This window comes from Apodemus sylvaticus, chromosome 6 (assembly GCF_947179515.1).
Source record: "Apodemus sylvaticus chromosome 6, mApoSyl1.1, whole genome shotgun sequence".
Lineage (NCBI taxonomy): Eukaryota > Metazoa > Chordata > Mammalia > Rodentia > Muridae > Apodemus > Apodemus sylvaticus.
In genome coordinates, this window is record NC_067477.1 from 20,775,864 (window position 1) to 20,801,534 (window position 25,671).

Sequence of the window (25,671 nt, forward strand, 5' to 3'; positions counted from 1 at the left end):
GGAACCTGGTCTACTTGCTCAGAAGGTAAAGGAAGCAGAGAGGTACATTCTTCAGTTAAGAGAAAGTTTTGTATTTCAACAGAGTGATATCATTAGTTAGTTCCTTTAATGAGAAAGGATGTCTTTTATTTTCTAATTAGAGCTGTACTCTGATTAAGTACTGATTTTTTTTTTCATTTTTATTTAACCTGGCTGGGTATTAGAGAGTAGAAATAAATAGCTGGGAGGTTGGGGGCTTTTAATACAATTGTGTGTGGCCAGCATGAGGATAAGGACTAGAAAAGGCTCTGCCCTGAGAATGGTCCTCTAAAGAAGGTAGAGCTGGAAGGTGAACCAGGGCTGTAGAAATGTCCTCATTGTGGCTGTAAGTGAAACTACATGGCTAGAGGCTGTGGCAGGCTCCAGAACCAAGGGCTCTGGTTCCACCTTTATTTGTGTCTGTGTGTCCATCTTTTGAGGTCTCTTCTTGAGTGATGGCATATGCTACTTTCCCTGTCTCCTTGTTCTTTAAGGAAGAACTTCAGATATCACTTTCCAAACTGAGCAGTGAATATGAAGCCATTAAAAGTACAGCTACAAGGGACTTAGATTTGTTTTCTCAAGTACATGACTTAAAACATAACCTGGAGGCAAAAGAGCAAGAACTGAACCAGAGTATTCATGAAAATGAAATACTTATGGCCGAATTAGAAGAACTGGACAAGCAGAACCAAGAGGCGACAAAGGTAATAGTGCCTTCCATGTGATGAGGCCTGAGGGGCACACTCCAGTCGGGTGTCGGGGTGCTGAACTATTATTTGACAGGGACAATATTTTGTGGTTTCAGATTTTTAAAAATATTTATTTATTATTATATCTTCAAACACACCAGATCTCTTTTACAGTGGTTGTGAGCCACCATGTGATTGCTGGGATTTGAACTCAGGACCTTTGGAAGAGCAGTCAGTGCTCTTAACTGCTGAGCCGTCTCTCCAGCCTGTGGTTTCATATTTTATTCATTTATGATCTAGCTTTGTCTTTAAAGTGCTAGTTACTGTAGTATGTTCGGATTTAAGCTGTTCAACTCTGACGTAAGGCATGTGAACAGGTTAGCACAGCTGGGTGAGTGCTATGCACAGACAAGCAGCAGCTGCACACTTCCGTGGGTTGAAGCCTGCTCTCATGTTTAAAAGTTGGAAGCAATATGAATTACGTTTAAAAATGCTACAGTGTTTATTTTATTTTAGATTCTTACTCCTAAAAGATAAAATTGGCTTTTTGTAAATTACTTTGTAAGACATGATGGGATAGAAAGTTGTTTTTTGAATAGATTAAAATCACCAGATTTTTATTATTCTATTATATATGAAATTTTATAAAATTTGCTTTAGACTCTAACATGAGAAAATGTTACAAAGTTACTGTGTAAATTAATTTTTCTTTCAGCATGTGATTTTGATAAAAGATGAGCTATCAAAACAACAAAGTGAAGGAGATAGTGTCATCAAGAAACTGAGAGAGGAGCTGGATGATGAAAAGCAGAGAACCCATCGACTTGAGGATGATAAAATGAACATTATCAAAGAGTTAAACGCACAGAAAGAAAAGCTAACTCACAGTGAACAGGTCCTAAGTGATTTACAGTTAGCCAAACAGAAGCTTGAAGATCAAGTAGAAGATTTAGTAGATCAGCTAAGTAAATCAGAGAAAAATAATTTTGACATTCAGAAGGAGAACCATGAACTGAGGGAACACATCAGACAAAATGAAGAGGAGCTGTCCACAGTCAGGAGTGAGTTAACTCAGTCCCAAACCCAAGGCTCCGGTTGGAACTTGAAGGACGATTTACTTAAAGAAAGGGAAACTGAAGTTCGAAACTTAAAGCAAAATCTTTCAGAAATAGAACAGCTCAATGAACATTTAAAGCAAGTTGCTTTTGATCTCAGAACAGAAAATGAAAAGTTGGTTGTAGCATGTGAAGATGTAAGAAATCAGTTGGAAGCATCTGTTGCTGGCAACAACCAGATTTCTCTGGAAAAAACTGCTCTGCTGGAATGGGAAAAGGCCCAGCTAGAAACAGAGCTGTGTCGAGCTGAAAAGAGGCTGTTGGAAGAAGAGAGGAGGCACAAGCAGACTGTCGAGGAACTGTCCAGTGCACACAGCCCGGATGCCTCTGCCGTGCAGCTGGAGCAGGAACGCTTAATTCAGCTCAATCAGGAAAAAGACTTTGAGATAGCAGACCTCAAAAGAAGTATTGAGCGAATGGACACTGATCATCAACAAACCAGGGAGGCTTTGTCATCTAGTTTAGAAGAGCAGAAACAATTGACACAACTTATAAATGAGAAAGAAGATTGTATTGTGAAACTTAAAGAAAGAAGTTCAGAACTGCAGAAGGAATTAGACACATGTGCTCAGACCCTAAGGAGAGATGAGACTTTACGGCAGACCATAGAAGAAAAGGATAGAAGTCTGAGCTCCATGAAGGAAGAGAACAATCACCTGCAGGAGGAGCTGGAGCGGCTGCGTGAGCAGCAGAGCCGGGCAGCGCCCGCGCCTGAGCCTAGGGCCCGTGGCAGCACCACAGAGCTGGAGTCCGAGCTGTCTCAGCTGCACACTATCAAGGACCATCTGGAAGAAGAAATTAAACATCACCAGAAGATGATTGACGATCAAAACGAGAATAAGATGCAACTACTCCAGTCTCTACAGGAGCAGAAGAAAGAAATGGATGAGTTTAGACACCAGCATGAACAAATGAGTATCACACATGCACGGCTCTTTTTAGAAAAAGATGAGGAAATTAAAAACTTGCAAAAAACAATTGAACAAATAAAAGCCCAGTTGCATGAAGAAAGGCAGGACAGTCAAACGGAGAATTCTGATATTTTTCAAGAAACAAAAGTTCAGAGCCTTAATATGGAAAATGGAAGTGAAAAACATGATCTATCTAAAGCTGAAACGGAAAGATTGGTCAAGGGGATAAAGGAGAGGGAGCTAGAGATTAAGCTTCTGAATGAAAAGAATATCTCTTTAACTAAACAGATTGATCAGCTGTCCAAAGATGAGGTCGGCAAGCTCACTGAGATTATCCAGCAGAAAGACTTGGAGATCCAGGCGCTTCATGCCAGGGTCTCCTCGGCCTCCTGCTCGCAGGACGTTGTGTGCCTTCAGCAGCAGCTGCATGCATATGCTATGGAAAGAGAGAAAGTAATGGTTGTTTTGAATGAGAAGACGAGGGAAAATAGCCAGCTAAAAACAGAATATCATAGGATGATGGATATTATTAGTGCCAAAGAAGCAGCCCTTATTAAGTTGCAAGATGAGAATAAAAAAATGTCCACTAGATTTGAAAGTAGTGGTCAAGATATGTTTAAAGAAACTATTCAGAATTTATCCCGGATCATTCGAGAAAAGGACATTGAGATAGATGCCCTGAGTCAGAAGTGCCAGACCCTGCTGACAGTCTTGCAGACTTCTGGCACGGGCAGTGAGGCTGGAGGGGTGAACAGTAACCAGTTTGAGGAGCTCTTACAAGAGCGGGATAAACTGAAGCAGCAGGTGAAGAAGATGGAGGAGTGGAAACGGCAGGTGATGACCACCGTCCAGAACATGCAGCACGAGTCCGCCCAGCTCCAGGAAGAGCTGCACCAACTTCAGGCACAAGTTTCGGTTGACAGTGACAACAATTCTAAACTGCAAGTGGACTACACAGGCCTGATCCAAAGTTATGAGCAGAATGAAACCAAACTTAAGAACTTTGGGCAGGAATTGGCACACGTCCAGCATAGCATAGGGCAGCTTTGTAATACCAAGGACCTTCTTTTAGGAAAACTTGATATTATGTCACCCCAGCTCTCCTCTGGCTCATCACTTACCTCTCAGGCAGCAGAGCCTCTTAGAGCAAGCCAGTCTTCTGGGCCACATGAGTCTTCTCAGTTGCTTCAACAAGAAGTAGACGATCTGAGAAAATCACTGCAGGAAAAAGATGCCATGATTAGAACGCTCCAGGAAAACAACCACAGGCTGTCTGACTCCGTTGCTGCTTCCTCGGAGGTAGAAAGAAAAGAACATGAGCAAACAGATTCAGAAATTAAGCAGTTAAAGGAGAAACAAGAGGTTTTACAAAACTTACTTAAGGAAAAAGACCTCTTAATCAAAGCCAAAAGTGACCAATTACATTCTTCAAATGAAAACTTCGCTAACAAAGTGAATGAAAACGAGCTTTTGAGGCAGGCAGTGACAAATTTGAAGGAGAGAATATTGATTTTAGAAATGGACATTTCTAGATTAAAAGGGGAAAATGAAAAAATAATAGAAGCATCCAAGGGGAAGGAAACAGAATACCAGGCGTTACAAGAGACCAACATGAAGTTTTCTATGATGCTACGAGAAAAAGAGTTTGAATGCCATTCGATGAGAGAGAAGGCGCTTGCTTTTGAGCAACTACTGAAAGAAAAAGAGCAGGTATGTTTTGATGAAGTATGTAGAAAAATGCTGAGGACAAAGGAGCCATTGTAATGTGCCTTTTTTGGGGGTGGGGGTTGAGATAGGGTTTCTCTGTGTAGCCCTGGCTGTCCTGGAACTCACTCTGTAGACCAGGCTGGCCTTGAACTCAGAAATCCGCCTGCTTCTGCCTCCTAAGTGCTGGGATTACAGGCTGCGCCACCACCGCCTGGTAATCATGTGCCTTTTTAATGCCGTTTCTAAGGCGGACTAAGCTTGTTCGTGTAGTGACACTTATTTTAGGTTATTTTGGTTTGTGCGTAGTTTCCTCAGACATTTTGAAATTTCTTTCCCAAATTACTAGATATTTTCAAATTTTTTAGTAGTAGATTAATTCTTCATAGACTCCTAAGTACAAAACAAAGATTCAGTAGCAAGTAACATTTTCCCTCTAAGTTATCAGAGCGTTTCTTAAAGTGATGGATGGTAGAGATCAACCCCAGGACCTCGTACACTAGGAAAACATTCTACTTACAAGCTATTTACTTGGCCTATCAGAGGGAAATTTTTGAAGTCATTTTAATTACATTTTAGGCATATTTCAGTACGTTTTAGAAATGGCCAACAGCTTAGAGATTCCTGTATGAAAGGACCACGAGCTGTAGTAAAAGTACTTGAACATCGTGACTTCTGTGTGCATATATTTGTATATGTATGAGAGAAACTGAAAAGTTTGAGAAACCCCAAATTAACCATGCAATATGTAATAAACTATTAGAAAAAATATTCTGGGTGATCCATTAAATTGACTTTACATAGCACTCATTTATTTATCACGTGTGTGTGTGTGTGTGTGCGCGCGCGCGCAGCGCGCGCGCGCGCGCTACTAGCCACTAGTTTAGACTACCAGGAGTGAATTCCCCTTACTCAAACAGGCAGTAAGTCCTATTAGTAATCTGCCGGTTACTCCCAATCTTCAAGTGACATGCCTCACATTGGTGATGCCTTGACAGGCTGATCCTTGCTGTTCATAGGCTTTATGGATGAGTAGGACTACTACTGCTTTTCTCTCTGTGCCTCTTGCATCCACCTTTACACACTGTGAGAACCTAGTGCTCAGGAGGGGGCTTCCAGGTCAGTTTCAATCCAGTTCCTTCAAGCCCTCTGTCCAAAATGTGTGTTGTGCCTTCAAGTTCTGGGAGGCAGCCAAGGGCAGTGTCAATATTTTTTGGAGGGTCTCCTGGACTCTCCTTGACAACAGCTCAAAAGGAGCTTTCCAATGCCTAGCACTGGAGTTTTGTAGGATAGCTTGTGGCTCTGGGGGGGGGGGGCATTATTATCCCAAGTGGTATGACTTTATTTAAACTAGTATATATGTATTTCTTTTTTTTTTTCTGTTTTTTTTTTTTTTCTCTGTGTTTCTGTGCTACACAGGGTTTCTCTGTGTAGCCCTGGCTGTCCTGGAACTCACTTTGTAGACCAGGCTGGCCTCGAACTCAGAAATCTGCATGCCTTTGCCACCCAAATGCTAGGATTAAAGGCGTGTGCCACCACCGCCCGGCTATATGTGAATTTCTAAGTAAGCATAAAATGTTTTCCTATGGCTTTTTCAAATGCATTTAGTATTATTTATCATTCCTCTCTCTTCCTCTCTTCTTCTATGTTACCCTCTCAAGTTAAAAGTCCCCCCATATATTTCTTCCATTTCCCCCTTTATATCGCCCATGTCCTAATATTTTAAAATGTTTCTTTTTAGAAAACATATTTTAAGTTTATTTGTACTCTTTAATCCTTTTTTACAGTCTAGACTTCATCCCCCTCCCAGTCTGCCCTCAACCACTCCCACCCCATACCTTCCCTCCACCCCCCCAGTCCCCAAGAGGAAGTCCTCAACCTCACCCCACCAGACCTCCCCATTCCCTGGGGCCTCAAGTCACTCAAGGATTAGGTGCATCTTCTTTTACTGAGGCCAGACCAGGCAGTCCTCTGCTATATATGTGTTGGGGCCTCATAGCAGCTGGTGTATGCTGCCTGGTTGGTGGCTCAGTGTCAGAGATCTCAGGGGTCCAGGTCAGCGAGACTGCTGGTCTTCCCATGGGGCCACCCTCCTCCTCAGCTTCTTCCAGATTTTCTCCAATTCAACCACGGGGGTCCCCCGCTTCCGTCTATAGGTTGTGTGCTAGTATCTGCATCTGATTCTTTCTGCTGCTTGTTGGGCCTCTCAAAGGGCATCCATGTTTGTAAGCACACCACAGGCAGCATCAGTAACAGTGTCAGGACCCCGGGCTTCCCTTGAGCTGGATCCCAATTTTGGCCTGTCACCGGACTTCCTTTCTCTCGTTCTCTTCTCCGTGTTTTTTTCATTTTTCTGTCTTTTTTTTTTCTTCCAAGTACTGGGGATTGAACCTAGGGCTTCCTCACACATGCTAGGTGAGCGCTCTACCACTAAGCCAGTTCCCCAGATCCCTTGAAAACTATTTTTTGCATGGGGGTGGATGGGTCCTTGAGGTAGAGCCTCATTACGTAATTCTGGCCTGCCTAGAATTTACTGTGCAAACCATGACGGCTTTGAACTAGCTTCTGCTGGGATTAAAGGCATGCACCTCCACACCCGGCTCCTTTGAAAACATTTCTAATGAACATTTCTTTTAGTGCAGCTTTGGGTTGATTGTCAAATGGTAGAGATTGTGAAGAGAATTTTCATCTACTTAAGACAGGGTTTCTCTGTGGAGCCCTGGCTGTCCTGGAACTTGTTCTGTAGACCAGGCTGACCTTGAACTCACAGAGATGTGCCTGCCTCTGCCTCCTGAGTGCTGGGATTAAAGGCATGAGCCACTCCCCCCTGGTCTAGTTTATCTTAGTATCTTACATATTTCAGTGGTCGTATATAGCTAATGAAGCAGCTTGCAGCAGTAGCTGAAGCTTGAGCTTGTTGGAATTCTACAGCACTCATCACTTGTCCTGGCTGCAGGGTGCTGGGTAGTGTCGGACACCACAGCGTATGCAGATGTCACATGCCCTTCATTGTCTTCCAGAGTGTCTTTGGATTTTGTTGACTTTGTTACTATTAACTATATCTTAAAATTATTTAAGGAAGAAAATGTCTTTTTGAAAATCTATTATTCTTTAAAGCTAAAGCTATTTCTTTCCAAAAGGGCAAGGCTGGGGAGCTAAATCAACTTTTAAATGCAGTTAAATCAATGCAGGAGAAGACAGTTACGTTTCAACAGGAAAGAGACCAAGTTATGTTGGCCCTGAAACAGAAGCAAATGGAGAACAGTACCCTGCAGAATGAGGTATACTTTGACTGTAATGGACACTGAGCCAAACTCTATGTTTAGTAACCATTAACTGAGACAGGCCTTCTTTTCCCTTCATCTGATGTGCTGTAGTAAGGTTTTAATCTCCCTAGGGTACAGTATTAGTTTTCTTACCTTTCGTATAAGAAAATTATTTCACTTATAAAGTATGAAAAATATGAGATTTACTAGAAGGATACTCTGCCATAAGAGCCCAATATTTTTGTATAATTCCATTTCCTTTATAAACCCACGCAGATGAGACCTTGCAAAAGTAAAACTTCCATAGGAATCTTTAATATAATTTGGGGAGAAGTTTTCCCTGTATAAATATACTTTGCAGTATGTAGCATTAGTATATTAATACATTATTATATAATACATAATATAATGATGTTAATAATAATTATGCTTGTTATAATCAAGTAAAACATATTTTATGTAATTACTTAAAATATATCATGATTAAAATAATTATATTTAAAGTAAGGTTTTAATTAACAATTATAATAATATAGGTACAATATACTAATACGTTTCCATAATATGGAAAAAAATTGATGTTTTGTGGGGATTTGCATTGCATAGAAGGAAAGTAAAGAAATCTCCTCTGCCTAGGTTCAACGCTTACGGGACAAAGAATCCCGGCTAAACCAGGAGCTACAGAGATTGCGAGACCACCTCTTAGAGTCAGAAGACTCCCATACCCGGGAGGCTTTGGCTGCAGAAGACAGAGAGGCTAAACTGAGGAAGAAGGTCTCAGTGTTGGAGGAAAAGCTAGTTTCATCCTCTAATGCAATGGAAAATGCAAGGTGAGTTTTTCTTTTTGGCATCAACTTTGACTGGTCATTTGTTGAGCCTCATGCTCAGTAAACATTTTTCTTCTATTAGTTCATTTTTCACAAAAGTCATCGTCTCCGTTTTACAGATTTTCATCTTAGGATGAAGCGGTGTAAAAACTTGCTCCAGGCACACAGTGTGGGGCTTGTGAGGATCTAGCACTCAAACTTCCTGCTGCTTAACCCGTCTTAGATAATGTCACTTGTCATTTTAGGGGAATGGTCCTGAAATACTGTCAGTTTGCATTGGCTCTGTCTAGTTCCCCAGAGGTAATTTAGTTCAAAAGGTCTTACTTTTCAGCAGACAAAGCTGATGGCGTGTGATGTTGGACATGAAAGTACATGGAAAGCAGTAGGTCAGAGACAGGTCAGCTGCAGAGCCACCCTGTGGCTTATGGAAGTTTTCTGTGATTAAGCCCCTTAAGTACTTACATTTTTCATTTTCCTCAGTATAATGATTTGATATTTAGTGCGTGGTTTTATTTTTGAGATGGGTCTCACTAGCTTACACTGGCTTCAGACGTGAGTGTCTTCTGCCTGTTTCCCACGTCCATCCACCCAAGATCATTCTTTATACCGGTTTATGCCTTTTTATTTGTATGTATATAGTCTGTCTCTAAGAGCACAAATGAGATCATTTTATTACTACTGTTTTGTAACCTTTTTAAGCACTACATAGTGTGTCAAACAGTGAGTCATATATTTATGCAACAATAGTTTATGACAGCACAGCACAGTATTGATTTACTGACTCATTTATTACTTGACATTGCTGTTTGTGGCCTGCATGTGTTGTGTGCATGTAGCACGTTGGTTCCCCTGGAGCTGGACGTAGTTGTGAGGTGCCGGATGTGGCTACTGGCAATCACACTCAGGCCCTCTTAATCACCGAGCCATCTTTCTAGCCCTGGAGTTAAAAACTTTTGAATCTAACTAAGAACATTGTTGTGAAACCTGAAAATATACTTTCTATGTTGACATTAAAATATTTCCTAAGTATAAATATTGAGAAGTAGTACTTGTAGGTCAAGGGCATTTTAAAACTTTGGAGATAAGTGAGGTAACTCAATCACAAAAGAATACACATGGAATGCAATCTCTGATAAGTGGATATTAATTAGCCCAGAAGCCCTGAATACCCAAGGCACAAATTGCATAACAAATGACTCCCATGAAGAAGTATGGAGAGGGTCCTGATCCTGGAAAGGATTGATCTAATATGGGAAGGGAATATAAGGACAGAGAAAAAGGAGGGAGGTTATTGGAGAAGGGATGGAAAGAAGAAGGTTTATGGGACATATGGGGAGGGGGGATCCTGGAAAGGGGAAATCATTTGGAATGTAAACAAAGAATATAGAAAATAAAAATATTAAAAAAAAAACTTTGGAGAATGTGCTGATAAGTGAATGTTTAAAAGATTGTGTTAATTTATATTTCCAAGTGTAATTCCATTACTTTTTTATTTTAATGCTGTGTTCAGTGCTGGGGGTGACATGAGGAGGCAGTAGATAGACTTGGGCCTCAGAGTGTATAAGTAGAGAGAGCACTGGAAGTGAGGACCTCCCTACGTATGTGATGGATTAGTGTGCTTTCTGATTTAGATGGAAAACTTATTTAATATGGAAATTAAAAAAAGGAGTGATCACTTGTACATAGGTAGAAATGCCAAAACAACCTCTGGCTGTAACAGTATATACTGAAATCCTTTATTGCAGTTTTCAGGCCCATTATTTATTTATTTTTATTAGATATTTTCTTTATTTATATTTCAAGTGTTATCTCTTTCCCTGGTTTCCCCTCTGAACCATTACTTTTTTTCTAATACCTTTAGTTTCTATCCATTTTATTTACCATTTGGTTTAAACTTTCAAGATAAGCATCTTCAAGTTGAGCTCTGGTCTTATCCAACCAGTCTGTATCATTCAACTCCCCAAATACTATTTTCCTATTTCTTTTTTTTTTCCCTTCATTTTTTTTTTCATGTTCTGACCAAAGGATGGACCTGTTTCTCTTAAGAGATTTTCTGTGACTCTCACCTATTTTTCAAATTCTGCCTTCTTCCTAGAGCATTCATTATTTTAGTACCCTGGCCCTCATATCTAAAACCAAACCCTATTGTGATGTCTTTTTTTCTGAACATGTACAATGCTTTGAATCTTTGATGGTCCTTTTATTTACATTTAATGTATAGGCTATTGTCACATGTCTTAACCTGCCTTATAAAAAAACAAAAGAAAAGTTCACTTGTGTCTAGAAATGATGCTGTTGAACTTCTATCCTTCCCACAATATATATTAAACATAGATTAATTGAAAGTAAATTTTTGTCATATGAGCAAATCCAGTCTATAAGCTAAATTATGGCTTTGTGAATATTCAAAACTCATTTATCCTTATAATCATTCTTTGAATTGCTTACCAGTCAAGTTGAATGAATAAAAATTCAGGGACATTAGGGAACATTTTAGATCTTAGTTCATCTCTCCAGAAGAGGGTGCTGTTGGGTAAAATATCTTTCAAAAGTAAGTTGCTTTTAATTGGCTTACTCTTAAGTCAGGATTTAACGGGATATTAAATATTCATAAAGACCATGTGGTATACTAAAAATAATCATCATCCAGCAAAGGCACACTCAAAAGATAAGATAAAAACCAGGTCAGATGTGGTAGTGCATGCTTTGAATCTCAGCACTTTCCAGGCAAGTAGAGTTTGAGGCCAGCCTGGTCTACTTAGTGAGTTACGGGCCGGCCAAAGGCTATATAAGACCATACGTCAAAATTAACAAAAACAAACAAATCAATTCACTTTTCAAAAGATGTAACTCATGCTAGGTGCTGTAATGGTTAGTGTTACCAGCCTGACAGAATTTATTATCTTGTAGGTGACAGGCCTCGGGTGTGCCTGGCAACTTACGCAGAGAGACTAATTGAGGTGGGAAGACCTGTGTCTTCTGTGGGCAGCCCCTTTCTGTAGTCTGGGGTCCTGGACTAAGTGGAAATGGGAAAGCAAGCTCACACATGAGAGACTAATTGAGGTGGGAAGACCTGTGTCTTCTGTGGGCAGCCCCTTTCTGTAGTCTGGGGTCCTGGACTAAGTGGAAATGGGAAAGCAAGCTCACACAGTCATGGCTGTCTGCTCTTGATTGTGGGTCTATATGGCCTGCAGCCTACACAGCCTCTTGCCTCTGTGATGTCTCTGTCCTGCTGGACTGTGTCCTCAAATCGTGAGCCAAATGGGCTCTCTTACGTTGCTTCTTGCCGTGTATTGGTCACAGTAATGGGCAGAGCAACAAATGCAGTTGCTGTGTAACTAAGTCTCTTAGCGACCTCTGGGTTTGTATATGGAGAAGTGATAGGGCTTCTGCTTGTCATGTAGATAGAAGAAAGTTAAAAGAAAAAGAGCAATCAGAATAACTTGTCAGTGGATGGTCATGTGTGAGGTACAAGCAGATATCATTTGACTCTATTCCTTATGAGAGCTGAAGCTGATAAATGATGCGAAAGTCCCTACAGATTTGAATTTTTGATAAATTATACTGTGGAATTTAAGTCTAGAAACTTGAAAGTTGCAAACTACTTGTAAAAAAAAATTTTTTTTTTTGCTGTAGTTTCTTATTTAGCCTACTTTTTAATCTTTAAAAGGACCATTTTTTGTTGAGAGTCAAATCCAAAAGGTGATTGACAAAAACAAATCAGAGTAACTCTTGCAGATATTTTTGTTTGATAATTAACTTGATTTAGCATATCAAATGTAGGAAAAGTCAAACTGGAGAAGTGTGGAAGTTCAGTTTCTAAAACTAGACAAAGCTCTGGAGATGGATGGATAGAGAGGTGAATGATGGGTGGTGGTGGTGGTGGTGGTGGTGTTTATATAGCAGTGTAAATGGTCATAATGCCTCCAGACTATGCACTTGATAGTGACTGCAGCAGATGTCGGGTTTTACCCCAGTTTTCAAAATTCAGAGAAGAGGTTTTTTTGTCTTCGTACATTTGCACTAAAATACCTTGCAATCTAACGAGAATTTAATGTATTAAGATATAGGGAAAGCATTTTGTTGTTGTTGTATCTTTTTGTTGTTAAATTACTTAAATAGATGAAGCAGTTTGCCTTTCTTTGTTTGTTTGAAGTCATCAAGCCAGTGTGCAGGTAGAGTCTTTGCAGGAACAGCTGAACATGGTGTCCAAGCAGCGAGATGACACTGCACTACAGCTCTCCGTCTCTCAGGAGCAAGTGAAACAGTATGCCCTGTCACTAGCCAACCTGCAGATGGTTCTCGAGCACTTCCAGCAAGGTGAGCTACTTATGTGCTTGATGTCTTAGTAAAGAAACATTGCAGCTATGGTAATTTTGCCTTATTTGAGTATGAAATTAGGCATAGGAAATCCATAAATGGTTACTGACTTAGGAGGAAAGGTAAGTCAGCACTACCATGTTAATTCATATTATTTTTATGATTAAGACTATTACAGTTTTTAAAGTTTCATTATCTTATCACTAATTATGATGAAGTTGAGGAGTTAGAAAAGTAAACCCAATGAAGAAGGAGAATCAAGTGATAGTGGAGGGCTGATGGGATGGCCCAGTGAGTAGGTGCTTGTTGCTAAGCGTGACGACCTGAGTTTGATTCCCCAGGACCTGTGTAGCGAAAGGAGAGAACCCATTCTTACAAGTTCTTCTCTCACCTCCACATGCACACTGTGGTCTGGATGCATGCCGACATACACAGGAAGTAAATAAATAAGCATTTATTAAGTGGCCCTGTGTGGTAGCACACAACTTTAATACCCACACTAGGGTAACAGCCAGACAGGTTTCTGTGAGTTCTAAACAAGCCTGGTCTATAGAGAGAGAGAGTTCCAGGACAGCCAGGGCTACATAGAGAGACCCTGTCTTAAAAATCTCAAAAAATAAAAATGAAAGAAAAAATTTTAAAAGAACATACAAAGAAGAGATGACATACATATAGAAAGGATTGTTAGATTTTTGAAGCCCCTTTTAAGTATTAATCATCATAATTACTGTCCTTTGAACTATTAACTTGTTCTTAACTGTTTATTTGTATTTGATGCGGCTACAAATAGAAAATACTGTTTTAGAGACAGACTGACAGAGACTAGAATGTTTTTATGCTATTTGGTTTACCTGCTTTAGATCGCTGGCCCATCAATTTGTTAATCCAATACATCTGGTAACTATTAATTGGGTAAACTGCTAGTTTGATGGGGAAGATAGAGTAGAGGATACTTTTGTGCCTAGCAAAGCTTTAATGTACTTATGTGACCCTTTAGGCCTGCACATTTAGTTGAAATCTTTAAATACACTCACTGTTCCTTACATCTTGCCAGATGTGGTAGTCCACACCATTAATCCTAGCACTCAGGACACAAAGGCAGATGACTGGTTTCATAGATCCAGTTAGGGCTACATAGTGGGACAAAGAAAAACAAAAACAAAAAACCCACCTCCCCCGCCAAAAAAAACCCAACCCTATGTTTTAATGTAGTTGCTAGGCTGAGTGTGAGAACAAAGGAATGTGGAGTGGCACTGTGGAGAGTTTGTAAGAGGAAGCGAGTGAGGGATTCCCCCGAGAGGAGAGCCCACGAGGCAGAGGCGTGTTCACTAGGACAGTTAGATCTCTTTGAAGTGATTTGGTTTTTTTTTTAATTATTCAAAATCCAAATGATGTACTATAACTTTTCCTTTGTCCTTAGAGGAAAAAGCTATGTATTCTGCTGAATTAGAAAAGCAAAACCACCTTCTAGCTGAATGGAAGAAAAAGGCAGAGACTCTGGAAGGAAAAGTGTTCTCGCTGCAGGTAGGCAAAACAACTTCCTTTCAAGATCTGTGACTTCGAAATAGTCTCATAGACCAACCCTCTACTATTTAATGTTTGAGTGATTATATCCAACCCTTAAGGATCTCTCAGTTTGACTTAACATTTAGAGCAGACCCAGGGAATGTGAGCTGAAAGTCACTTTAAATGCTTTTGCACACTTTAGTATCTTAGGGACTCTGCAAAATGAAAACAAAGTAATCTACAGAATTGAGTTTTCTCTTTTGAACAAAATGTTTTGTATACTGTATCTCATTTGATCTTTTCTTGTGGTTCTCTCTCTTATTACTGATTTTAGTAATTCGAGGGAGTTGCTTTGTTTTCTTGAGTTTTGTTTGTTGAGTCAGGGTCTCACTTTGTAGCCCAGGCCAGACTTGAGCTCCGCAATCAGTTCTTGCCTTAGCCTTCCCTATGCTGGGATGCCGAAGTGAGCCACTGTGCTCAGCCGTTTTTACTGGGCTCTTGAAACTTTTTCCCTCTATTTTCTATTTTCTATTTTCTATATATAAAGTATGGGTGAAATCAACCTCTCTGCTGAGATATGATGCCAAAGTAACTTGCTTTGGATTTTGGAGACACTTTTCTCAGTCATAGGTAGACTCTGACAATAGCTGGTAGAAATAATGAAATACCTTTATCTGTAGTTAGTGATGGATATTTTGTTTAGGATTGTTGATAGTCCAAGGAAGGAAACATATTACTACTAAGTTTAAAAACTTTTATTAAATATTGAATGACTATAAAAAATTTTAATGTGTATATTATTATATGCAAAATATGTTCATGACAGAAGGATCTCTGTTGAGCAAATGCCCACATGCTCTCCACCAAGTACATTGGATGCAGTCTTCGTGCAGTTCCCGGGGACTCTTCCTGAGTCCTCCCTTCAGTTGTTTCTATGGAAACTGGATTCTACTTTTTTCCCATTTAATGAGACGGAGTTTTATATTCTGTGCACTCAGTGTGTTTATTATGCACTTCCTTCTTTACTTCTCATGGTGCACACACATTCCTATCAGCTAGGCTTTGATTAGACTTGCTAAACTTTGGAGTATATATGGCAACCTAAGCTTTATTTTCCTTCCTTCCTTCTTTCCTTCCTTCTTTCCTTCCTTCCTTCCTTCCTTCCTTCCTTCCTTCCTTCCTTCCTTCCTTCCTTCCTTCCTTCCTTCCTTCCTTCCTTCCTTCCTTGTTGTTTGCTTGTTTTGTGCAATAGCCCTGGTTGTCCTGGAATTCATGAGGTTTGTTTTCAAAAGGTGACCATGCTAATTTACTCTGACTATTAATGTATTAATGATTCTTGTTCTGTATCCTTGTCAACATGTTACATCATCAGATTTGGAAGTTTTACTACACTGATGGTTGGGAAGGTGTATTATTTATTTTGTACAGTTTTGACTACAGCCAGGGTAATTGATAAAGAAAATGATTTTGTTGGTGTCGATTTCTGGGTGCTGGGAACTCTGATATTGGGGGATTTGTATCTGACAAGGGCCTTCTTGTTAAATCATCTCTTTGTAGGACCAGAAAGACACAGCCGTGAGGGGCCTGAACCTGTTCTTTCTTATAAGACCCACCTCAGCAGCAAAAGACATTTCCCAAAAGACAGTGCTCTAGTGACCCACACGCCCTTCATTAGGCCCTGCTTACAGCTCTCAGTTTCCTTTATCAAAGTTTATTAATGTGTTTGAAAGATATATTTTTGTTTTGTTTTGCTTTTTGATAGAGGGCCTCTCTATGTAGACTTTGCTATCTTAGAGCTTGTTGTATAGACCAGGCTGACCTCGAATTCATAGCAATCCTACTGCCTCTGCCTCCCAAGTTCTGGGATTAAACTGGGTGTGTATCACTACAACCAGCCAAAAGATAATTTTCTTTTTAAAGATTTATTTGTGTGGTTTTGATATCAGCATAATTGTGGCTTTGTAGAATGAGTTGGGTAGTGTTTCTTCTGTTTCTATTTTGTGGAATAATTTGAAGAGTATTGGTGTTAGGTCTTCTTTGAAGGTCTGATAGGATTCTGCACTAAAACCATCTGGTTCTGTGGTTTTTTTGGTTGGAAGACTTTCTATGACCCCCTTCTATTTCTTTAGGGGATATGGGACTTTTTAGATGATCTATTTGATCCTGATTTAATTTTTGTATTTGGTATCTGTCTAGGAAATTGTCCATTTTCTCCAGATTTTCCAGTTGTGTTGCATATAGACTTTTGTAGTAGGATCTGGTAATTTTTTGAATTTCCTCCGTTTCTGTTGTTATATCTCCTGGAAAATATCATCCTAAGTGAGGTAACCCAATCACAAAAGAACACACATGGAATGTAGTCATTGATAAGTGGATATTAGCTCAGAAGCTCTGAGTACCTAAGACACAATTCACATATCAAATGACTCCCAAGAAGAAGGAAGGAGAGGGCCCTGGTCCTGGAAAGGCTTGATCCAGCATTGTAGGGGATTACCAGCACAGAGAAGTAGGAGGGGGTTGATCGGAGAATGGGCGGAGGAAAAAGGGCTTATGGGACTTATGGGGAGGGGGAAACTGGGAAAAGGAAAATCATTTGGAATGTAAACAAAGAATATAGAAAATAAAAAAATTAAAAAAATAAAGATTTATTTATTTTATTTAAAGATATAAACATTAAAAAAACATTTTATGAGTGTGAGTACACTGTAGCTGTCTTCAGACACACCAGAAGAGGGCATCAAATCCCATTACAGATGGTTGTGAGCCACCATGTGGTTGCTGGGAATTGAACTCAGGATCATCTGGAAAAGCAGTCAGTGCTCTAACAGCTGAGCCATCTCTCCAGCCCCAAAAGATAAATTTTTATTCAACACTTTTAATTGTGTCCAGTGGTCTCTTAAAGTAAAAGTCCAAATCTTTCACAAAACTAGTTCTATTTTTAATTTAAAATGTAATTTATCATTTTTTAAAGAGCAAAATAAGCCAGAAGAAACTTAAGAGGAAATTAGAAAAAAATAAGAGGTAAAAAAGTAAAATAAAATCCAAACAAATGACAAGGTAACAAAATGTTAAGTGCTAAGGTGCAAAGAGGATGTCTTCTCTATTGTCCTTTTTTTTTTTTTTTTTTTTTTTTTTTTTTTTGGTTTCTTGGGTTTGTTTTTTTTTCTGAGACAGGGTTGTTCTGTGTAACCCTGGCTGTCCTGGAGCTCACTCTGTAGACCAGGCTGGCCTCGAACTCAGAAATCCGCCTGCCTCTGCCTCCCAGAGTGCTGGGATTACAGGCGTGCACCACCAACTGCCCAGCTATCGTCCTCTTAAGAGGGCTGGGCTGTAGAGCAGTGGTGTGCCTGCACAGAGCAGGTGACACCCTGGATTCCAGTTTGAGCACAGCAAACCCTGCAGACCAAAAACCCTTGTCATACATGTAAACATACATGCTATGAAGCTGTGGTTTGTTTTTTTAATGTTTATATCTTTAAAAAATTACTTAAATTTTCTTTATTCCAAATTTAGATTTATAGATTTGGAATAATAACATTGCTATTTAAAGTCTTTTCGTTTCAGACTTCATGAGAGTTCAACCCTTAGATAGCAGAATCAGTAAGGAGGGTGTGGGTACATAATTTATATGTATACCGTGTGGACACACATGTAATTGATTACAGGGAATTGCTACTTGATTGTGGGAGCTGGTTAAGCAAGTCTGAAGTTTGGAGGGGCTGGCAGTCAAGATGGGAAGACCACATCAAAGGCTGGTCTGGAACTCACAGGCACTGGACATAGTTGTTGTCCTCGGGCAGTTAGGGTGGTCACAGCAGGAGGGAACCCTGTGAGTACTGGAAGAGGCTGTTGTCTATCAAAGGGAGTCTGTCATTTGGGGAACACCCAATCTCTGCTTTTATGAATTTTCGATAGGTCCAACCAGCACCTGCCAGATTACTCAGGAGCATGAGTTTTCCTTGAGGGCTTGAAGCACACTTGCAGAATGCAGTGAGGTCTGTACTTGATGACTAGGGGCTGTAACCTATCCAAGATCAAATCAAAAACATGGTCTGTAATTTACATGGGTAAATTCTTCAGAATAACCAAGAAAATTAGAACAAAGAAAAGCAGTGAGGAAGGATTATATCAGAATAGAGCCAGTACAACATGTTCTATCTAGATCAATGGGACAGAGTGAGAATCCAGAAGTAGAGTTCAGAAGATACTTGAAAATTTAAAATGAAACTTTGAATTTTTTTCCTTTCCTTTCCTTTCCTTTCCTTTCCTTTCCTTTCCTTTCCTTTCCTTTGTCCTTTCCTTTTTCCTTCCTTTCCCTTTCCCTTTCCCTTTCCCCTTCGCCTTCCCCTTCGCCTTCCCCTCCTTCCCCTTCCCTTTCCCTTTTCCTTTCCCTCCCCTCCCCTCCTCTCCCCCTCCCCTCTCCTCCTCTCCCCCTCCCCCTTTTCCTTTCTTTTCTTTCTTGGCGGTGGCAATTGGAGAAGTCAGTGGACTGACTGTTGCTCCTGGGGTACGGAACTCTGGCTCTGAGGAGGGTCTGCCTTCCTGTCACAGGCTTCTTACTCCTCAGGGTGCACTGCCTCAGCAGATGGCCGACATCCCCACAGCAGGTGGGATTTGTTCTTGTGGATCATGTGCCTGCTGCAGCTGAGAGTGCCCGTGCATTGTTTTTGACATATGGTCTGCACAGAAGTGGTGACCGGGTTTGCGTACCAGGCCAGCATTTCATGACCGCCACACCCCGGTGCCATCGTACCGTCGTCCCTGAGCTCCACTCCCGTACTTTTGTGGTGAACCAGCCCATTAGAGCAGAAAGGGTTTTGGGACTCGGGGTATTGTACTAGGTGCTGTTTATCTGCTTATTCCTCCTGATCAGGAATCACAAATTATAAAAATGATATTAGCTGGGCAGAGATTTAATTGCAGGACTCAGGATGTGGAGGCAGGCAAAGCTCTGTAAGTTCAAGGCCAAGCTGGTGAGCAGAGGGCTTTCCAAGCCAAGCCAGGCCACATAAGACACTGTCTCAGAGTCAACACGGAAACACAGTAGAAGGAATGACACTGACAAGCTTCCATGCAGACAACAATGAAGTTGGGTTCCATCTTGTACCATATATAGACATGAATTGCAGTTTTATCCAAACAAGACTGCTTATGTACACTGGTAGTCTTGGCTTCTCAGAGTATTTTGTTTTGTTTTGAGGCAGGGTCTTGCTGTGCTCATGCTGGCCTCTAGAATCCTAGTAATGTAGGCCTATGCCTCCACATCTGGATAAGGGGTGTTTTTTTTTTTTTTTCATTGTTTCATTTATTTGTAAACCCCAATCTCCCTCCCCTTTGCCTCTGAGAGAGTAGAGCTCCCCCCAACTCACTTCCCCATCCCCCCTCCCTGTGGCATCAAGTCTCTACAGGATTAGGTGCATCCTCTCCCACTGAGGCCAGACAAGGAAGTCCTCTGTTACATATGTGCTGGGGGAGGGGGGTCATGAACCAGCCCAAGTATGTTCTTTGGTTGGTGGCTTAGTCTCTAGGAGCTCCCAGGGGTTCAGGTTAGTTGACACTGTTGGTCTTCCTATGGGGTTACCATCCCCTTTAACTCCTCAACCCTTCCCCTAATTCTTCCACAGGGGTCTCCTGACCTCAATCCAATGGTTGGCTTTAAGTATCTACATCTGTCTCGGTCAGCTGCTGGTAGGGTTTCTCAGAGGACAGCCATGGTAGACTCCTGTCTGCAAGCACAACATGGCATCAGTAATAGTGTCAGAGTTTGGTGCCTGCCACACGTGGATAAGTCCCAAGTTGGGCCTGTTATTGGATGGGCTTTCCTACAATCTCTACTCCATTTTTGAACCTGTATTTCTTTTAGTCAGGAACAATTCTGGGTCAAAAAATATGAAGGCAAGATGACCCTCTCACATCCCAGGTCTTCTAGAGGTTTCCCTTTACCCCTCCCCCAGCAACTGCATATTTCTATTCATTTTCCTGATGCATGTACTCACTGATAAGTGGATATTTGCCAAAAAGTACAGAATACCCATGATACAACCCACAGACCTTAAGTTTAATAAGAAGGAAGGCACAAGTGAAGATGCTTCAATCCCTCATAAAAGGGTGAACCATATAATAACGGGGGGCAGAGGGAGGGAGGCAGTGGGTAGGAGAGGGGAGAAAGGGGGAAAGTTGGGGCAGGATCAGGGGAGACAGGAGATAAGAGACACCCTGCACCCCGAGTGACATTTCTCTGTGCTGGTCATTGCTGTGGTTTGTGGGCATCACAACTCCGTAGGCCTATTGATTGATTTTTCTCTCTTGGTAGTTGGCATAGCTACTTCTAGCTTAATATACCCAACTACCGGAATTTGATATTCCTCTTTTTGTCCTTGTGTTTTCTCTGGTGTAGTTACCCTCCTTGTATTGGATTTTTGCTTCTAGTATCCCCTTTAGGCCTGGATTAATAGAAATACATTATTTAAATTTGTCTTTTTTTCCGTGGAATATCTTGGTTTCTCCTTCTATGGTGAGTGATTGAGAGTTCTGCTGGGTTTAGTTGCTTGGGCTGGCATCTATGGTCTTTTAGAGTCTGAAAGACAACTGTCCAGAATCATCTGGTCAAAAATTTTAAAGGTAGGATGGTGATGCCATCCTTCCACTAGGGGCGCTGTCTGTCTTTTGAAGGTGGTCTCTTCAGGTTCCATGTCCCCACTGTTGAGCATTTTGACTAAGGTCATCTCCATTGAGTCCTGGGAGCCTCTGATATTCTAGTTCTCTGGGACACCCCAGCCCCCTGTAGCTGCATATTTCCATTCATTCTCCTGATTTCTCTAGGCGTCTCTCCTGTCTAGCCCCATACCTAATCCTGCCCCCATCCCTCCTTCTCTCTGCCTACCATGATTATTTTGTCCCCCTTTCTAAGTGGGATTGAAGTATCTGTACTTGGGCCTTCCTTTTTGTTAAACTTCTTACAGTCTGGTTTGTATCTTGGGTATTCTGTACTTTTTGGCTAATATACACTTATCAGCGAATATATACTATGCATGTCCTTTTGGATCTGTGTTACCTCACTCAAGATGATATTTTCTATTTCCATTTGTCTGCAAAATTCATGATGTCCTTGTGTTTAATAACTGAATAGTAAGTATTCCACTGTATAATTGAACCACATTTTCTCTGTCCTTCATATAAGGAATATTTGGGTTGTTTCCAGCTCCTGGTTATAAAATTGCTATGAATATAGTGTAGCATGTGTATACCCAGAAGTGGTATAGCTAGGTCTTCAGGTAGAATTATCTTGGTGTAACTCTAACCAAGTAAGTGAAAGATCTGTATGAGAAAAACTTCAAGTCCCTGGAGAAATAAATCCAAGAAGACCTCAGAAGATGGACAGATTTCCCATGCCCATGGATTGGTGGGATTAACATAATAAAAATGGCCCTTTTACCAGACGCAGTCTGAAGATTCAATGCAATGCCCACTGAAATTCTAACACAACTCTTCACAGACATGGAGAGAACAATTCTTAACTTCATATGAAAAAAACAAAAACAAAAACAGGATAGCAAAAACAATTCTCAACAACAAAAGAACTTTTGGACAATCACCATCTCTGACCTCTCACTGTTCTGCAGAGCAATAGTGATAAAAACTGCATGGTATTGATACAGAGTCAGACAGGTCAATCAATGGAATAGAGTTGAAAACCCAGAAATAAACCCACACACCTATGGTCACTTGATCTTTGACAAAGAAACCAAAAACATATTGTGGAAAAAAGACAGCATCTTCAACAAATGATGCTGGTCTGCATATAGAACAAATGTAAATTGATTCATATCTATCACCTTATTCAAAGCTCAAGTTCAAGTAGATCAAGGACCTCCACATAAAACCATATACACTGAATCTATAGAAGAGAAAGTGGGAAATAACCTAGAACACATTGACACAGGGGAAATTTTCCTGAACAGAACTCCAATGGCTCAGGCTCTAAGATCCAACAATTGACAAATGGGACCTCATGAAAGTGAAAAGCTTCTTCTGTAAGGCAAAGACACTGTCAATAGGACAAAATGGCAACCTACAGATTGGGAAAAGATCTTCACTATTCCTACATCCAAAAAAGGGCCAATATCCAAAATATATAAAGAACTCAGGAAGTTAGACTCCAAAAAACCAAATAACCCAATTAAAAAATGGGGTTCAGAGTTAAAGAATTCTCAACAGAGGGATCTCGAATGGCCAAGAAGCTCTTAAAAAAGTGTTCAACATCCTTATTCATCAGGGAAATACAAATCGAAACTACCCTGAGATTCCATCAGAATGGCCAAGGCTAATAACTCAAGTGCCAGCACATGCTAGCTAGGGTGTGGAGAAAGAGGAATACTCCCTCATTGCTGGTGGGAGTGCACACTGGTCCAACTACCCTGGACATCAGTCTTGTGGTCCCTCCCTGAGAGTGTTTTTGATGGTGTGATGACCTGGGTGGTTCTTCAGACATGTAGTAGGCTAGGGATTATCAAAAGTGCATTTATTGAGAAATACTATATTGCAAATTTAAATACAGAAAACAAGATATTTTACAATAAACTCTTGACTATATGTACAGTCTAGAAGTAAGGAAGATTTTAATCCCCATTAAACTCAAGAAACTATAAGAGTAAAGGAGAACCTTTGTCCCTACAAAGGGACTAAAAGGCTAGTAGTCAGTAGACAAATTCGTGACCTCATTTTCATTGCCCAGAGAACAGGGTTTCTGTCTCCTGTACCAGGGACTTGCACAAACTGATGGTGAGACAGCAAGGTAGAAAGCCACAAGCTGTGAACACAGTGAGCTCTTCATAAGGAAGAGTAGATCCAGGCCAATGTCCGGACAGTACGTGTTCTTGTGGGTCCTGTGCCTGCTGCTGCTGAACCTGCCCGTGCATTCCTGTTGATGGTGGTCCTCATACAAGAAGTGGGGGACTGCTTACATGTTAGCCTACGAAAACTTAAAAAAACAAAAACATTTATTGCTGTATTTAATAGACTTTATATATCTTTTAATTTTTTAAGTTGTTACTGTTACATAATTTTTTTATATTATCTTTTAGTATCATCTTTATTTAGTGTCTGTAAAAGGGCATTGATCCATTGTATTTTTTTATTTTTTATTTTTTGGTTTTTTGAGGCAGGGTTTCTCTGTGTAGCCCTGGCTGTCCTGGAACTCACTCTGCAGACCAGGCCTCTAACTCGGAAATCCGCCTGCCTCTGCCTCCCAAGTGCTGGTATTAAAGGCGTGTGCCACCACTGCCTGGCCCCATTGATCCATTGTAAAGGAGTATGAGGTCAGTAGGTTGCATAAATTTGCCCATAGTCACAGAGGTGCGGTTTCACCATTGGCTGAACTATTGGTTGATTCTGAAGTACCTCTCAGCCCAGTGGTTTGCAAGACTCTTTGCATACTGTGTTTAATAAACTTCCCCCTCCCCCCAGGAACGTTTGGATGAAGCAAATGCTGCACTGGATTCAGCGTCAAGACTTACAGAACAGTTAGATTTAAAAGAAGAACAAATTGAAGAACTTAAAAAGCAAAGTAGGTCTTTTTTCCGTGTTCTCTCTGGCAGTGCTTCAGCTTACTGGGGTGTGCTCTTCTGCCATGCCTTTTACAGCTGAGTGAGGCTCGCTTACTGGATTCCATTTGCTTCCATTTGAGTCTGAGTCTAATGGGCCGAGAGCCATTCGGAGAGCCCTGCTGTCCAGTCAGTCCTCCTGGATAGTGAGCTGTGACTGCTGTGTTGCCTGTCGGGTCCAGGTTTTATGGTTTTGTCTTCTTGATGGTAGTTCATGCTCCGGCTGATACCCAGTAGGCGAGAGGGCACATTCTCAAGTGAGTACTGGGCAACTGTGAAGAGTGGCTAGTGTGACTTAACTAGCTATGGTTGTTCATGGCTTTACCCCCAGGAGCTCAGTACACTTGGGTTTGGTTCTTGTAAAGGTTCCCAGTTCTGTCAGTTCTCTAAAGCTGATGCCTGTATTCATTATCAACTGAACCTCAATGATAGGGTGGGTCCAACAGCTAACAGAGACGGCATCATTAAATTTAATTCTTGTTTAGGCATAGCCAGGGCCTTGAATCTTTTCTGGGGCTGGGTTTAGTTAGTAATGATTTAAAGTGATTGGGTAGGTGGTAAAGAAGCCTAGGGATGCGCTGGCTGATGTCTCTGTTGCCATAGCAGTAACACTGTTGTTTAGAAATTAAGAAATATATACCATGTATCACAAAATAGAGATCAGAAAACACAAAGAGAAGTAGTTGGAACAACAGAGATTCTGTTAAAACAGGAACAGTGATGTGGACACTCAGAAAATAAGCCCACAAGAACCACTGGCCCACAGGTAAAACCTAAATAACTTGGCCTAGATCCCCCAGGAGACCCCAAAGTGAACACAACAAAAATAGTAATAAATGTAAGGGAGCTGGCATCATTGGGATAACCTCCCTCTGAGACTTTGTTCTGAGTTTTGATTTTATAAGAATTGATTAGCATGGGAACTCTGAATCACAAGTAGGCCTGGAAATAGGCAGCAAGGAGCCAGTAGAGGATCTGATATGAGCAAGTGCCCTACCAAAGGCTATAATGTTGAGTCTTCCTTACTCATTTGCCATTGATGTAGAACATCCGTCGCCTTTATAAGTTATAGAAATTGAGATTCCTTGCAGATGTCTTTACTTGCACCCAAGCTTTGATCGTTCCTATCAAGGAAATGGGTGTTTATAAAGTGCCTGCATTGTCTTTTTCTCTCTGTGGTTCCTTTGGAGATGTAGTGGTGTCCTTTTTACTGTGCCCTCACTGTTGAAATGACTTCTTTAAGAAGTGGAAGCATGTATTGGGAAAATCACCTGGCTAGCTAGAAGGGCAGTGCATCTGCAGTGGTAGTTGGAAGATGTGGTGAGCCAAAGGAACCCTGGGCACCCAAAGGATTCGCCAAGGCCTTCTTGGGCCTGAGCTGTCAGTGGAGGGGAGATGGTGAGTTCTGCACCAAATCACTTGTCTGTCTGTGACATCTAGGTGCCAGGTGCCATGATGTCAAAGGCATTTACCTGAGCCTCTCACAGTAGACATGGTTACGTAACGAAGAGTCTGTGATTTACTATATAGTGTTTGGTATTTACCTGAGCCTCTCACAGTAGACATGGTCACATAAAGAAGAGTCTGTGACTTACTATATAGTGTTTGGTATTTACCTGAGCCTCTCACAGTAGACATGGTCACATAAAGAAGAGTCTGTGACTTACTATATAGTGTTTGATATTTACCTGAGCCTCTCACAGTAGACAT

The 25,671-nt window shown here is 40.9% G+C and overlaps 1 protein-coding gene across 3 annotated transcripts in view; it reads left to right on the forward strand.

Moving 5' to 3' along the window:
• Trip11 (thyroid hormone receptor interactor 11) overlaps positions 1–25,671 on the forward strand; it is a 73,376-nt gene that overhangs the window by 25,254 nt on the left and 22,451 nt on the right. For 2 of the 3 annotated variants that reach the window (XM_052185228.1, XM_052185229.1), the window contains exons 10-16: positions 513–725; positions 1,426–4,446; positions 7,581–7,721; positions 8,343–8,536; positions 12,690–12,853; positions 14,274–14,377; positions 23,825–23,924. In XM_052185228.1, the coding sequence (XP_052041188.1) occupies positions 513–725; positions 1,426–4,446; positions 7,581–7,721; positions 8,343–8,536; positions 12,690–12,853; positions 14,274–14,377; positions 23,825–23,924 (3,937 nt within the window). The remainder of the gene's footprint in view (positions 1–512; positions 726–1,425; positions 4,447–7,580; positions 7,722–8,342; positions 8,537–12,689; positions 12,854–14,273; positions 14,378–23,824; positions 23,925–25,671) is intronic. The other variant, XM_052185230.1, reaches the window with a different exon arrangement.